The sequence below is a fragment of the Erythrolamprus reginae genome, chromosome 1 (assembly GCF_031021105.1).
Source record: "Erythrolamprus reginae isolate rEryReg1 chromosome 1, rEryReg1.hap1, whole genome shotgun sequence".
Taxonomy (NCBI): Eukaryota; Metazoa; Chordata; class Lepidosauria; order Squamata; family Dipsadidae; genus Erythrolamprus; species Erythrolamprus reginae.
The window spans coordinates 58,339,394-58,352,354 of NC_091950.1; the positions used below are offsets into that span (position 1 = coordinate 58,339,394).

The 12,961-nt window shown below is 37.8% G+C and overlaps 1 protein-coding gene across 1 annotated transcript in view; it reads left to right on the forward strand.

The window, feature by feature from the left end:
- Positions 1–410: 410 nt before the first annotated feature.
- Positions 411–12,961, forward strand: part of PPP4R3A (protein phosphatase 4 regulatory subunit 3A) — a 42,692-nt gene continuing 30,141 nt past the window's right edge. The window contains exons 1-3 of the mRNA XM_070753626.1: positions 411–1,774; positions 7,164–7,219; positions 10,628–10,726. Of these exons, the coding sequence (XP_070609727.1) occupies positions 1,633–1,774; positions 7,164–7,219; positions 10,628–10,726 (297 nt within the window). The 5' untranslated portion in view covers positions 411–1,632. The remainder of the gene's footprint in view (positions 1,775–7,163; positions 7,220–10,627; positions 10,727–12,961) is intronic.

The window sequence follows — 12,961 nt, forward strand, 5'->3', positions numbered from 1 at the left end:
TGCTGTTCATTTATTTGTTGTGAGCTCTGGCCACCTTTACCTCAGCCTGCTTTGGTAGTCCGCCCGAAGGAGGGTTTTCCAAGAATAAGCTTTAGGATATACGGAAAGCCGGTTTCCAAATAAAGTACAGTGTAAATACATTTCCTCCCCGCCACCACCATCACTCCATTGTGCGGAAAATGTCTTTTAGAAAATGCTCATGGCTGCAGCAAAAGAAAATAAAATAGGGGCGAACATCATAATCGTTCGCCGGATGGCATTTCTGCTTTCTCACTGGAAAGTGCTCCGTGATTTCCATTCGGTCAAAGGTGACAGGTGCCAAACACAAACCTTTCAACCCGAGCCTCGTCTTGAGAGCTTTCCTGCAATGCTGCGGGCCCTTTAAATATTCGCGCTCGGCCCATGCTGCCTTCGGCTGGGAGACCCCGTACCTCCAGCGAGAGGTGAAACCAAGATGGCGGCCGCATAGTGACTGAGGCGGAGACAGAAGGACACGGGACGGCCACCGCTTCACTCATCCTCCTCACCCGCCGAGGGAATTCGCTTCTTTGCCGGGTGCACGGAAAGACTCGGGCGGCGTGAAAGGGACGAGGGAGCTTGACGGGAGTTGTCGGCAGCATCCGGAAGAGCGAGCGCAGGAATAACATGGCGGCGGCGGCGGCGGCGGCGGCGGCATCGCGTTGAGAGTGCAGTCATCGCTGCTCGTGAGGGGGAAGATCACGCCACAGGAGACGGACACCCACGCCGTGTGCCATTCCGCCCCACGCGGGCACTTCCCCCTCCCCGCTCCCGTCCCGGCAAGCGAGGAGTCCCCCCGCGGCCCCCTTTTAGGTCGTGGCCTTCCCTGGGAAGAAGGGGCGGTTCCGTCTCGGTCCCTTCGCCTGGCTAACGAAGCGCGAGGAAAGGGGCTTCGGGCCTAGCAGCACAATAGGCCTGGTCGAAGTGGGGGTGGGGGGGATTTGACCCTCTGCTTCCCCGTTACCCTCCGCAGGCCTCCTCGCCCCCTTCTCCTAAGGATGCCCCGGCCACATCCACGGATTTCCCTCCCGGTCTCCGTGGCGTTTTTGCCTCCCCCTTTGAAGGCTTTTTGCGGGGCCAGCTAATCCTTCCCACTTTTCCTGTCACGGACCTGTTTTCCACTTGCTGCTTTTCGGTTCACCTCAGCTGCCCCCTAAACCAGCGTTAGTCCTCTGCACTGGTGAATTGTCTGTTTTTGTACTGTTCTGTTTTGTTCTTTGCTTTTAATGGCCTAAATTCCTCTTTAACTGTTTTCTTCCATTATTTTTATCTTGCTCTCTTTTCATTGTCTTCTGTTCCCTTCTCTTTGAAATCTTGGCGGTTTTGATTTCCTGTTTTTTCCCCAGTTCTACAAAGCTACCATTTTGATAGGGGGAAAAAAAGTTAGGTGCTCCCCTGGTAACGTTGCCTCCTGTTTTAAATTGCACCCCTTTTTGGGGGGGGGGGGGTGATGCACTTATTTTAGCAGTACCGATAAAAAAAGATTTGTTTGGGGTATTGTGTGGGACTGTTGCTCGCTTTTCTGCTCCCCTTCATTGAGGGGGGCAAAGCCCCCCCCCATCACAGCTTTTCTCGATAGACTATCACAAACCCTTGTGGTTTGGAAAAGGCAGAATGACCGATACTCGGAGGAGAGTGAAGGTTTATACATTAAATGAAGACAGACAATGGGATGATCGGGGCACTGGACATGTGTCCTCTGGCTATGTGGAAAGGCTGAAGGGCATGTCCCTGCTTGTCAGGGCAGAAAGTGATGGTAAGTATAGCTGAACAACTCTGCATGAAATACATCAATCCTTGTATTAATACACTCTGGCACATGCTAATAATTAGAGGGGGGCAATGAATTTTTGTACTTCTTAAATTGAGAGAGTGAGGATCAGGTAAGGACTATTTTCTATAACTTTCACAAAAGACAATTTCCATCTGTGTTCATGTAAGTTGCCTAACAAGTCATCAAAGTATGTGACTTTAACTTCTGGATAGTGTTAATTAAAATATTCATTAAACGTTTCCCTAGACATTGAGAACTTTTCCTATGATACCTAAATAACCTAATTGTTCACTTCTGGGGACCTTACCTACAAAAAGATATTGACAAAATTGAATGGGTCCAAAGATGGGCTTCAAAAATAGTGGAAAGTCTTAAGCATAAAACTTATCAGGAAAGACTTAATGAACTCAATCTGTAGTCTGGAGGACAGAAGGAAAAGGGGGGACATGATTGAAACATTTAAATATATTAAAGGGTTAAATAAGGTGCAGGAGGGAAGTGTTTTTAATAGGAAAGTGAACACAAGAACAAGGGGACACAATCTGAAGTTAGTTGGGGGAAAGATCAAAAGCAACATGAGAAAATATTATTTTACTGAAAGAGTAGTAGATGCTTGAAACAAACTTCCAGCAGACGTGGTTGGTAAATGCACAGTAACTGAATTTAAACACGCCTGGGATAAACATATATCCATCCTAAGATAAAATACAGGAAATAGTATAAGGACAGACTAGATGGACCATGAGGTCTTTTTCTGCCATGAATCTTCTATGTTTCTATGTTTCTAATTGTTTTAAGCTTATGGTATTCTTGTGTAAGACCATTAAAATACTGTATGGCCAAATATTTAACAAGATGTCTCCAGATCTTTATACCATATTAGCGTAGAAACTTTAGACTATTTAAAATACTTTTTCATGTTTTCCATATCCTGAGAACATTTTTATTTGTTTTTTAATAAAAACAAATCCTCTCTGTTAACCTCCCTTCGAGTAAGTGGAATCCATAATTTGAGCATGTTAAATTATTGTCAAATACAATTTTCAAAGTTGTGAGTTTTGGAGCATGTCATATAAAATCTTATTGTGAAGTAGAAGTGAAATTTAAAGGTTTCAATATATTCTACAGTATCTTTTAATTATTACCAATGAGATTTAAGATCCCATTGTATCTCAATATACTAGTACTCCTGGCTGTTTGGCCATGTCATTCTTGCATTTTTAATTGTATAGGTGAAACTCCAGTTTTCACATAACAAGTTTGAAGGTTTTTCTTCTAAAAGCAAGCAGGAATGGAAACTAATAAATAAGAAGAATATAAAACTGGAATCAATTTGCCCTCATTTTTTATTTGTCATTACTTGAAAGAAAGTCACATTCACAACAAGTGAGACTTGTTTTTAATATATGCATAAAAATATTCCAGTCTGATCCTAATTAAAGGATATATTTGCTTTAAGTTAAAGCACAGTGACATGGTCATAATTTTAACCAAATACTAAAATAGACTCAAAATATAAAATAATTTTAGATCGTTGCAACAGATTATCGTTGCAACAGATTATTACCTTGTTTATTATACTAAAAATGTGAAATCCCTCATTTGGTTGTATTAGAATAATGTATTTCTGTGATGTAACTCACATTGTAAATACTGATTGTATATAGATCAGTAATGCACAAATGGAATATAGACCATTGACATTTTGGATGGCATTTGATCTTCCCCTAGCCAACCCTTATATGGTCCTTCCATCACAACAAGATTTTACTTTGAATAGTTCTTTGTCCTTGATAGGTAAGATTGGTGGTTGAGGAACAAATTGAACTCCAAATTAGAGGTGGGTTACTGCTTTGCGATCTGCTGATGACATCATGGAACCATATCAGTTGGTGTTGGTTTGTGGGCGGCACCATTTTTTAAAAAAATGGATTTATTTTTATTTTTTCTTCTGAGCATGTGCAGAAACCACGTTTTGGGCATTGCACATGTGTCACTCTTGTTTTTGGCTTTTTTTAAAAAAAGGTTTGGATTCCCCCCCCCCCAGTGCACATGTATGCGCCCATGTGGCGCACTCACGTAGCACGGGAGAAAACAAACCGGTAGTGATGTAAGTTAGAACCCACCCCTACTCCACACATTATGTGCCTATAGAGATTCTCAGTCATCCCGTTCATGGTTGTTCCAAAGATGCCTTTTCAAGAGGCATCTGGACTTTCTGGAAGTCCAGTTGCCTCTTGAAAAGCACCTTTGGTCCAGACCTTATAGTTTTATGACAGCTCTATAGGAAATTACTATGGATTAAGTAAAGAGAGCTTGGCTTTACTTAAACTTTCTTCTGTGGCAGCGAGTTGGACTAGAAGACTCCAGGGTCCCTTCTAGCCCTATGATTCATACATCGAGTTTAGGCAGTCATTTTAATCATTACCATTAAGGAGCACGCTTTATTATTGTAAAAAAAGAGTATCAGATATTTGAGACAGTTCTATAATTTTTAAAGATGGGGGGGTGGGGTGGTTTTTTTGCATGGATGTAAACATGCACTATTGTTATCATTCCTCATCACTGAGCAATCTGTTGCATACAAAGGAACCATATGTATCCTCTTCACCTAATCAGCATCTTTGTGGCAAGTTACAAAGACCTACACAAGTAGCCTCACTCATGACTAGAAAAATCCAGCATGTTTCAGTGGCATAGAATTTAGCAACATTAGATATAGGGCTGATATAATGATAAAACAAAATAAAATAATGAGGAGTAAAATCTTTGGTGCTCTCTAAGGTTCATTGCTTAAGTAGTTTTCATTGCTTAAAGATAATGTTCTACAATGGAGTGGAGTTTGCTTTTTTTATATTCTAGGTCCTTGCCCTGTCAGGATTGATGGGAGGGTTCCTGGTGGTTCCTTAATTAAGCTGTTGTTTACTGTTAAATTGTCTGAGTTGGTAACTTCTTGATTGGAATAGTATTTGCTTCTTAATTGTTAGTCTAAAGTTAATCTTGGTGTTACCTCTACCGTGTTTCCCTAAAAATAAGACCCTGTCTTATATTTTTTGAAACATTGAAATAAGTGCTTGGCCTTATTGCCATCAGGGCATGTCTTATTTTGGGGGAAACAGGTACTTACTTCATCTGGGTATGGTTGCTGTCAAGGCAGTGTTTGGGGCTTTTGTTTCCTTTTTGGTTTTTTTTTATTCTTTCAAAATAACAATTTGTGATACTTTACCTATTGTTAATTGTTTATCTCGCAAACCAGTGCAGTGCAAAATGCAGTCCATCTAGGAGATAGAGGTTTGTTGTCAAAGTGCATTTTGTTATAGCTCACCTCCTCTGGTTGTAAAGCAGTAAAACCACTTTAACCCTTTATAATAAGAAATTTCACCCTAGTTTTATTTCAGGCTTATTTGGAGCAGATTTTTAAAGAAAAAGTATACTACTTGAATAATTTTGAAATACTTGCTCCATTTCTATATTAAAAGATATAAAATAAATGTTTTTAGTATTTTGTGAAAATGTTTGATTTCCCATGTCAATTTCAGTGAACTTTATCTTTGTGTACTAAGGTAACCATTATAACTAAACACACCATTATTGGCGAAGGTGTTAATATTTTAACCATTAACTTTATGACATTTTAGCAATACAAAACTTCCTTCTAGTTGAGCTTTGAGGAAATAACTTTAAAAGCAACTTTATTTTGTGATTAAACTCAGTGTTGTTTCTATTTCTAAAATACAATTGTATTTTAAAAAAGCGATATTATCATAGCCCTGACAATGTCAGTTATACAGGGTTCTCTCACTTTTTGCGGGGGATGCGTTCCCAGACCTCCCGCGAAAGTCGAATTTCCGCGAAGTAGAGATGCGGAAGTAAATACACTATTTTTGGCTATGAACAGTATCACAAGCCTTCCCTTAACACTTTAAACCCCTAAATTGAAATGTTCCATTCCCTTAGCAACCATTCAGATTATTACTCACGATGTTTATTTATTAAAGTTTATTTAAAAAAATATTTATTAAAGGCAGACGAAAGTTTGGCGATGACATATGACGTCATCGGGTGGGAAAAACCGTGGTATAGGGGGAAAACCCGCAAAGTATTTTTTAATTAATATTTTTGAAAAACCGTGGTATAGACTTTCCGTGAAGTTCGAACCCGTGAAAATCGAGGGAACACTGTACTGGGAATCAGTTTCAGGAATAACATTGTTGTCTTTGTTTGACATACTTTTTCATTTTGCCACCATCCTAATCTTTCAATTATTATTTAACCTTACCAATATGTTTTAGCTATTTTTATATATTTTTTTGTAGACCACCCAGAGTTCATTGAAATTTTATAGTTTATAAGTGAAAGCAAATACAGTATAATCTGGTGCTTAGAGATGCTGTAGATTACAGTTCCTAGATTTCTTGATTGTACATCCATCATATCTGGGTGATATCAGATTGGGGAAAAACTTTTGAGCCACTGATTTGATAAATTATAAAACTATAGCTAATGGTAGGAGAAAATATTCTGTATTGCATACAGAATGTTGCTTTTTTCTGACTGAAACACTGACCTTAAATCAGAAGTTTCAGTTGTCTGGGAAATAATCTTTTGGAATTATTTCCAAAACTGGAAAGTTTATATTGCCATCTAATATTTTTAAATGATTATGATTCATGTTCAGTAGTGTGACTGGGCTAGTAAACGTGGCTTAAAAAATAGAATTGTGGGACTGTTTTTAGGAAATTTGTACTAGCTTTTCTTAATTTATTTCTGTATCATTAATTGCCTATATTTCTGATTCTATAATGACACTTTCTGTTTATGCCTTCCAAAGGCTTACAACATGTGTGGAAAAAATCCATTTGGATTTTTTCACATAGTTTTTATCATATTGAATATTTATTAGAAAACACATCCAGGATGATAACTTGAAAAATTTTGTTTATCCAATCTAGCTGATGCTTTAATTTTAAATACAGTATAGCCTGATTTAATCATTGTCAATTCCTATATAGGATAAATAATAAATTACACTTTAAATAGGCACGTGTTATCTACTAATAGATAGATATCTATTAATAGATAGATATTTTAATTTTAAAGCATTCCCTGTAGAATGGTATATACATTTAAAATATGTTTTATGAGCACAAAATTTGCTGCACAATTGGAAATGGAACCAATCAAATGGTTGATTTGTGTTGCTCTTCCTTGGAGGTGGGATGAGGCTTTCATGGGTTTTTATGTGGTGGATTTTTGAACATTATACGCTTCCTTTAATCCCCTATATGCAAATTGGGTAGCCATAATAAATGTGTTTAATAAATAATAAATTTTCTTTAATAAATGTTGCATTTCCCCCCATACTCTTTAGGTTCTCTCCTTTTGGAGTCCAAGATCAACTCTAATACTGCCTATCAGAAGCAACAGGTAATAATTTAATCAATTTATTTCCTTATACCGGTAATTAATTTAAAAAATTGAAGATATTTGGTATTACAGTGGAACCCCGACATAAGAGCTGCTCTACTTAAGAGCAACTCGAGATAAGAGCTGGGAGGGGAGAGATATTTTTGTTCTACTTACAAGCCCAAATTCGAGATACAAGCGCCAAGGAGCTTCAGGAGACAGCTGCGAAGCGGCGCGCGTGTTTTAAAAGGTTGCAGCTGGCCTGGGGGGCTCGGGGGGGGGGGGGGCTTGCAGCTTTCTTTCTTGCTCTTTTTCTTTCTCTCTTTTACCTTCCCTTCCTCTATTTCTTCTTTTCTTTCTCCTTCCCACCTTCTTCCCTCCCTCCCTCCCTTCACTCATTCCTCTCTTACTCTCCCCTTTCATAAGTTTCCTTGCTTCCTTCCTCTGTTCCTGTCCTTTCTTTCTTTCTTTCTTGCTCTTTTTCTTTCTCTCTTTTACCTTCCCTCCCTCTATTTCTTCTTTTCTTTCTCCTTCCCACCTTCTTCCCTCCCTCCCTTCACTCATTCCTCTCTTACTCTCCCCTTTCATAAGTTTCCTTGCTTCCTTCCTCTGTTCCTGTCCCTTCCCTCTTTCCTTCCTTCCTTCCCACCCTCCGTCGATTCATTCACCCATTCCTCTCTTGATCGCTTAAAGCCGGTCCCTGGTGCAAAAAGGGTTGGGGACCTCTGTCCTACAGGATTGGGTGGCAGAGAAGTTGAACATATGTAAATTTAAAAGTTTAAGAATGTTTACAAGTTAAGTGAAAAAAACTTCATTATTCATTTATATGTACATGTACATTTCTTCATTAAAAACATGTCTTTCTGCATAATTTAGACTAACTTTGTGAGTTTTTTGAGGGCTGGAACCAATTAAAATTATTTACATTAATTCCTATGGGGAAAAGTCGTTCGAGATAAGAGCTGCTCGACTTAAGAGCCCAGGTCCGGAACGAATTAAACTCGTATCTCGAGGTACCACTGTACTTCTTTATGAATTGTAATGATAATCAAGATGGAGAATTTCTATACTTTATCTTGATAAAATAAAATTACAACAATTTATTAAAGTTAAAACAGAACATCAAACAAAAGTCATTATGAGTCAAGTTAATTTCAAATTTATAGATTTCAAGTTGACTGACAAAATATTCTTATCTGTGCTATGAATCTATTTTCAATGATATTGAAAATACGTTTTCTGATGTTTGATTAGCAACAGTAAATGCAGTTGCTCATTAATGGTTTGGTAATTACAGAAATGTTTGTGCTATGAAAATTTTAAAAACTCTTCTCAGTCACTGGAATATAGCCTTCTAATTTACCGTAGATGCAATTTGATTTGTTAGTGTTATCAGATACTTCTAGGGAGAATTCAGTCCATTCTTCCTTCCTATGTTACATCAGAGGAATGTAAGGGTTATATTTAGTGATAATTTTTATTCTGTGTTTTTTTCTGTCATATTTTTGTGCCCTAAAAAAATCTATTTAAATATATATATTATGATAAGGCAAGCGTCTGGCTCCATATATTTACCTTCCGTTTCTCTTTTTTTCATTCTGTGCAGACATAGTTTGTAATTTTCCATTGAAGTTTAAACAGACTGCAGTGTTTTTCTGCATTTAACATTAATTTGATTGTAGTTTGATAAAAATATTTATTGATACATAAAAGTATAGTTGCAAATGTGATTGAAAACTTGTAACTTTTTTCCTTGCACATGAGAAGATACATCCCTATTACACAAATTATGGTGTGTGTTTATAATAAATTTGCTACTGAAATATATTTTTTAAAGGCTTTGAAGTAATGAAATTGTCTATGTAATTATATACCCAGTCTTTATGTGAGGCTAGCACAGAAGTTTTTAAACTACACTTACATAGTGATTTGGAAAGAAACTTGTAAATTTTTCATCTATATTTCAATAAAACTCAGGACAAAAAACATGTTATAGCTGTGGTTTGAAATTCATTTTTGTCATCTTTAAACTGGCTTGTTCAGTATTTGTATGAGGCTTGAATCTTATAAATTTTATTTGCAGCTTTATAACACCTTAAATAGCAAGTTATCTACATTTTAATTTAATTCACCATGTTTTTGGTGATTGAACTTCATCAATCTGTTAAAATTATAATTGAATACCTAAAGAAAAAAAGTTGAGTAAGCGTTATCAAAAAATGTGTAGCAAGCGTTAGAGTCATTTGATATTCCACTAAAAATAAAGAATGGGTCAAAATTGATAAATTAATTGTGAATGAGAAGTAGAATGAAACAAAACTAAAAGTCATTTTTTTTACTATAATGGCTATGTGTGTTGCAATTGATAAAATAGGAAGAATTATTATCCTGTGTTTTGAATGCAACACCCAAATCGAGGAGTATAAAGCAATAAAAAAATCAAAATAATTAAGGGATGTCTTATTACATTAAGAATGTATAAATTAAGATGATGATAGTTAAGAATGTGTCTATGATATGAAAAAATACTATGATAACATGCCGTTTTTTTTCAGAATGGATGTTCAGAATCAGATGAAGCATGTTTTAACATAAAATTAATCATCTGCCATCAAAACATTATGATATTGCTATAAAATCAGTTTTAAATAAATGAACCAAGTAATTGTAAAATTTCACATGCTACGGGTACATTGTATTAATATTGTCATTGTGCTACACATATGCATTTCTTTGCACATTGTAGCTAGGAAGCTAATTATTGTAGTAACTGATTAACAGTGTTGGATGGGACCTTATAGGTCATCTAGTACAACCCCCTGCTCAAGCAGGAGACCCTACACCATTTCTGGCAAATGGCAGTCCAGTCTCTTCTTGAAAGTCTCAAGTGATGAAGCTCCCACAACCTCTGAAGGCAACCTGTTCCATTTGTTGATTGATCTCACTGTCAGAAAGTTCCTCCTTATTTCTAGGTTGAATCTCTCCTTGATCAGTTTCCATCCATTATTCCTTGTCTGGCCTTCAGGTGCTTTGAAAAATAGCTTGACAACCCCACCCTGTATCTGTGGCAGCCCCTCAAACATTGGAACACTACTATTATGTCTCCCCTGGTCCTTCTCTTTAGATAATCTTTTATGCTCTTTTATGCTCATTTGAAGTGTAATCCTGATAAATACACATTGTGGTAAGAAGAGGCTGGTTCTGAATTTGTGTCTCTTCTGAAGCAGCTTGTTGACCTTCCCTACTTCAAATGCATAGTAGGATTATCATGTGACTCCACAAAAAGAGACCACTTCTTGAGGAGGTGTTACCAGATGTGTAGTATTTTTACCCAGAACAGTTCTATAAAACTTTGGCTTTGCATTTCTTGATTGACTACAGCTCTAGTAAATACTAATGTACATATGCATATATTTATTAATTTTAAAGGACACGCTGATTGTGTGGTCTGAAGCGGAGAACTATGACCTGGCTCTTAGCTTTCAAGAAAAGGCTGGTTGTGATGAAATATGGGAAAAAATATGTCAGGTAAGATGTGTATCTTGAGCGTTTATCTGCCATAATTAATGCAATTAGCAATACTAAATAATTATCTCCATTTCTCCCAAAAATTTCACCTCTAGAAATTCATACACTGTGTTTTCAGAATTGTAATTATAATCTAGAGGAGTTGTAACTAGACTAAAGTTGTCTAGTTTAAATAGATTAAATAATATTGCTATGTAACACTTTTGACTTGAATGAAAAAAAGTGGTTTAGGGAATACCAGGGGAAGAAAACCACATACATCTATAGCTCCTTAAGCTAAATATATCTTTTCCTGAGATTATTTGCAGCTCTTTCAATAAATTCCAGATGAGTGCTATATTTATGTTCCTTTTTGCTCTGAAACAGATTTCTTCTACAAATTCAAAGTATTGCCTAGCCTTACTAACAAAGCATCTAGACTTCTTGATTATGGACAAGTACAATAAAAAAGGCACCCACTGTTTTATATTGTTGGGGTGCAAGCAGATTCTTAAGTTACAAAATAAGTAATACTAAGATATCAGGAGCAAATGTTTATATTCTAATCTGAGCTTTTAGCTTTGCATATATAGGTAGTTCTTGAGAAAAAACTGTAATGGAGCCTGCCTATTATGGTCACATGTTACACCTCACTAAGTGAAGCATTTTGCCTAATGATCCCCATCCCTACTTTCCTCAATAAATCATAAAATGAAAATGCAGGTCATTAAATGCAATTCAAGTTGAGGAGGTCCTTACAGGTCTAGCCCAGGTCCAGACCCACCTGTTGTGGCCCTCCCAAGGCATCCTTCATTCTCCCAAGTTTCCCTACTCTACTTTCCGCCCCTAGGGTCTCCAAAGGCCTTTTTCCTCTCCCATCAGGCTTGTCCAAATCTTAGGACTAATTCTTATCCCACCAGGCCAAACACCCTCATAAGAACATATGAAGAGCCATGCTGAATCAGGCCAAAGCGTATCGAGTCCAGCATTCTGCGTATCGAGTCCAGCATTCTGCGTATCGAGTGGCCCACCAATTGTCCATGGGGATCTTGAGCAGAAAGAGAAGGCAAGACCCTTCCTTTCCCCTGACCCCCAACAAATGGTACTCAAGGGAATCCTGCCTGCCTCAAGCAACATAGAGGCGGCACATGGACATCCGTTTCAATAACCACCAATACACTTGGCATCCCTGAATCTGTCTAATCCTGCCTTGAAGCTATTGACAGCTGTCACGACCTCTTCTGGAAGTGAATTCCATAAACCAACGACCCTCTGGGTGAAGAAATATTTCCCTTGATTTGTCCTCACTTTCTTACCTATGAGCTTTAGGGAATCCCCCCTTGTCCTAGTATTGTGTGATAGAGAAAATAAAATAAAAGACTTTTTCTCTATCCACCTTTTCTATCCCATGCATGATTTTATACACTTCGATCAAGTCACCCCTTAAACGCCATCTTTCAAGGCTGAAGAGACCAAGGTCTTTTGAAGAACTCCAAGGTTTCTAAAATGGATTGCTTCTTTGCACAGTTGCTGGTTGCAATTTTGGAAATGGCCACTATTTTGTCCTGGCCACAAAATGGCCGTATTTGTATAGCTGCCATGTGGCTTGGGGACAAGTTGCTTTGTTCTTCTGTTTTAACAAGGCCTGCATAGCACTGAAGAAGCTTTCTGCAGCATGCAGAAGCTTTCTCGGTGCTGTGCAAATATTGTTAAGACTGCAGAATGAAGCAGTTTGTTTGCTGGCTGCCATTTTGTCCTTGTCCATAAGCAACTAGAACAAAATGGTGGCTCCTTTCAAGTCACTGCTTTGTGACCATGGACATTCCTTCCCCAACACAAGGTGCAGAGAGCTACAAAAGGTAAGTACACTGAGTGATGGGCGTATCAAGAGCAAGCCCAAGTACTGTGGAGCATAGTTCCCTCTAAGCTGAGCAGTGAGCAATCGCTCACTTAAAAATCATCATCAACTCAAGAGTTTTCCAAACCTGCCCAGAAGCCGAGAGGGAAAGAGTGAGAGGGAAGGAGAGAGAGAGGAAGAGAGAGAAAAAAGAGAGGAAGGGAAAGAGAAAGAAAAAGAATGGGAGTATGGAAGAGAGAAAGAAAATCAAAATCTAGTTTGAAACTAGCTCAACTATTTAAGTGGCATTTTGATATTGATAGAGTTGCCCTATTATGAGCTCACTGTTATAGACACACAGTACAGTATTTTATTTTGAAATTCTCTGAGGCAAAACAGGGCGGGTTTTTTGTTTGTTT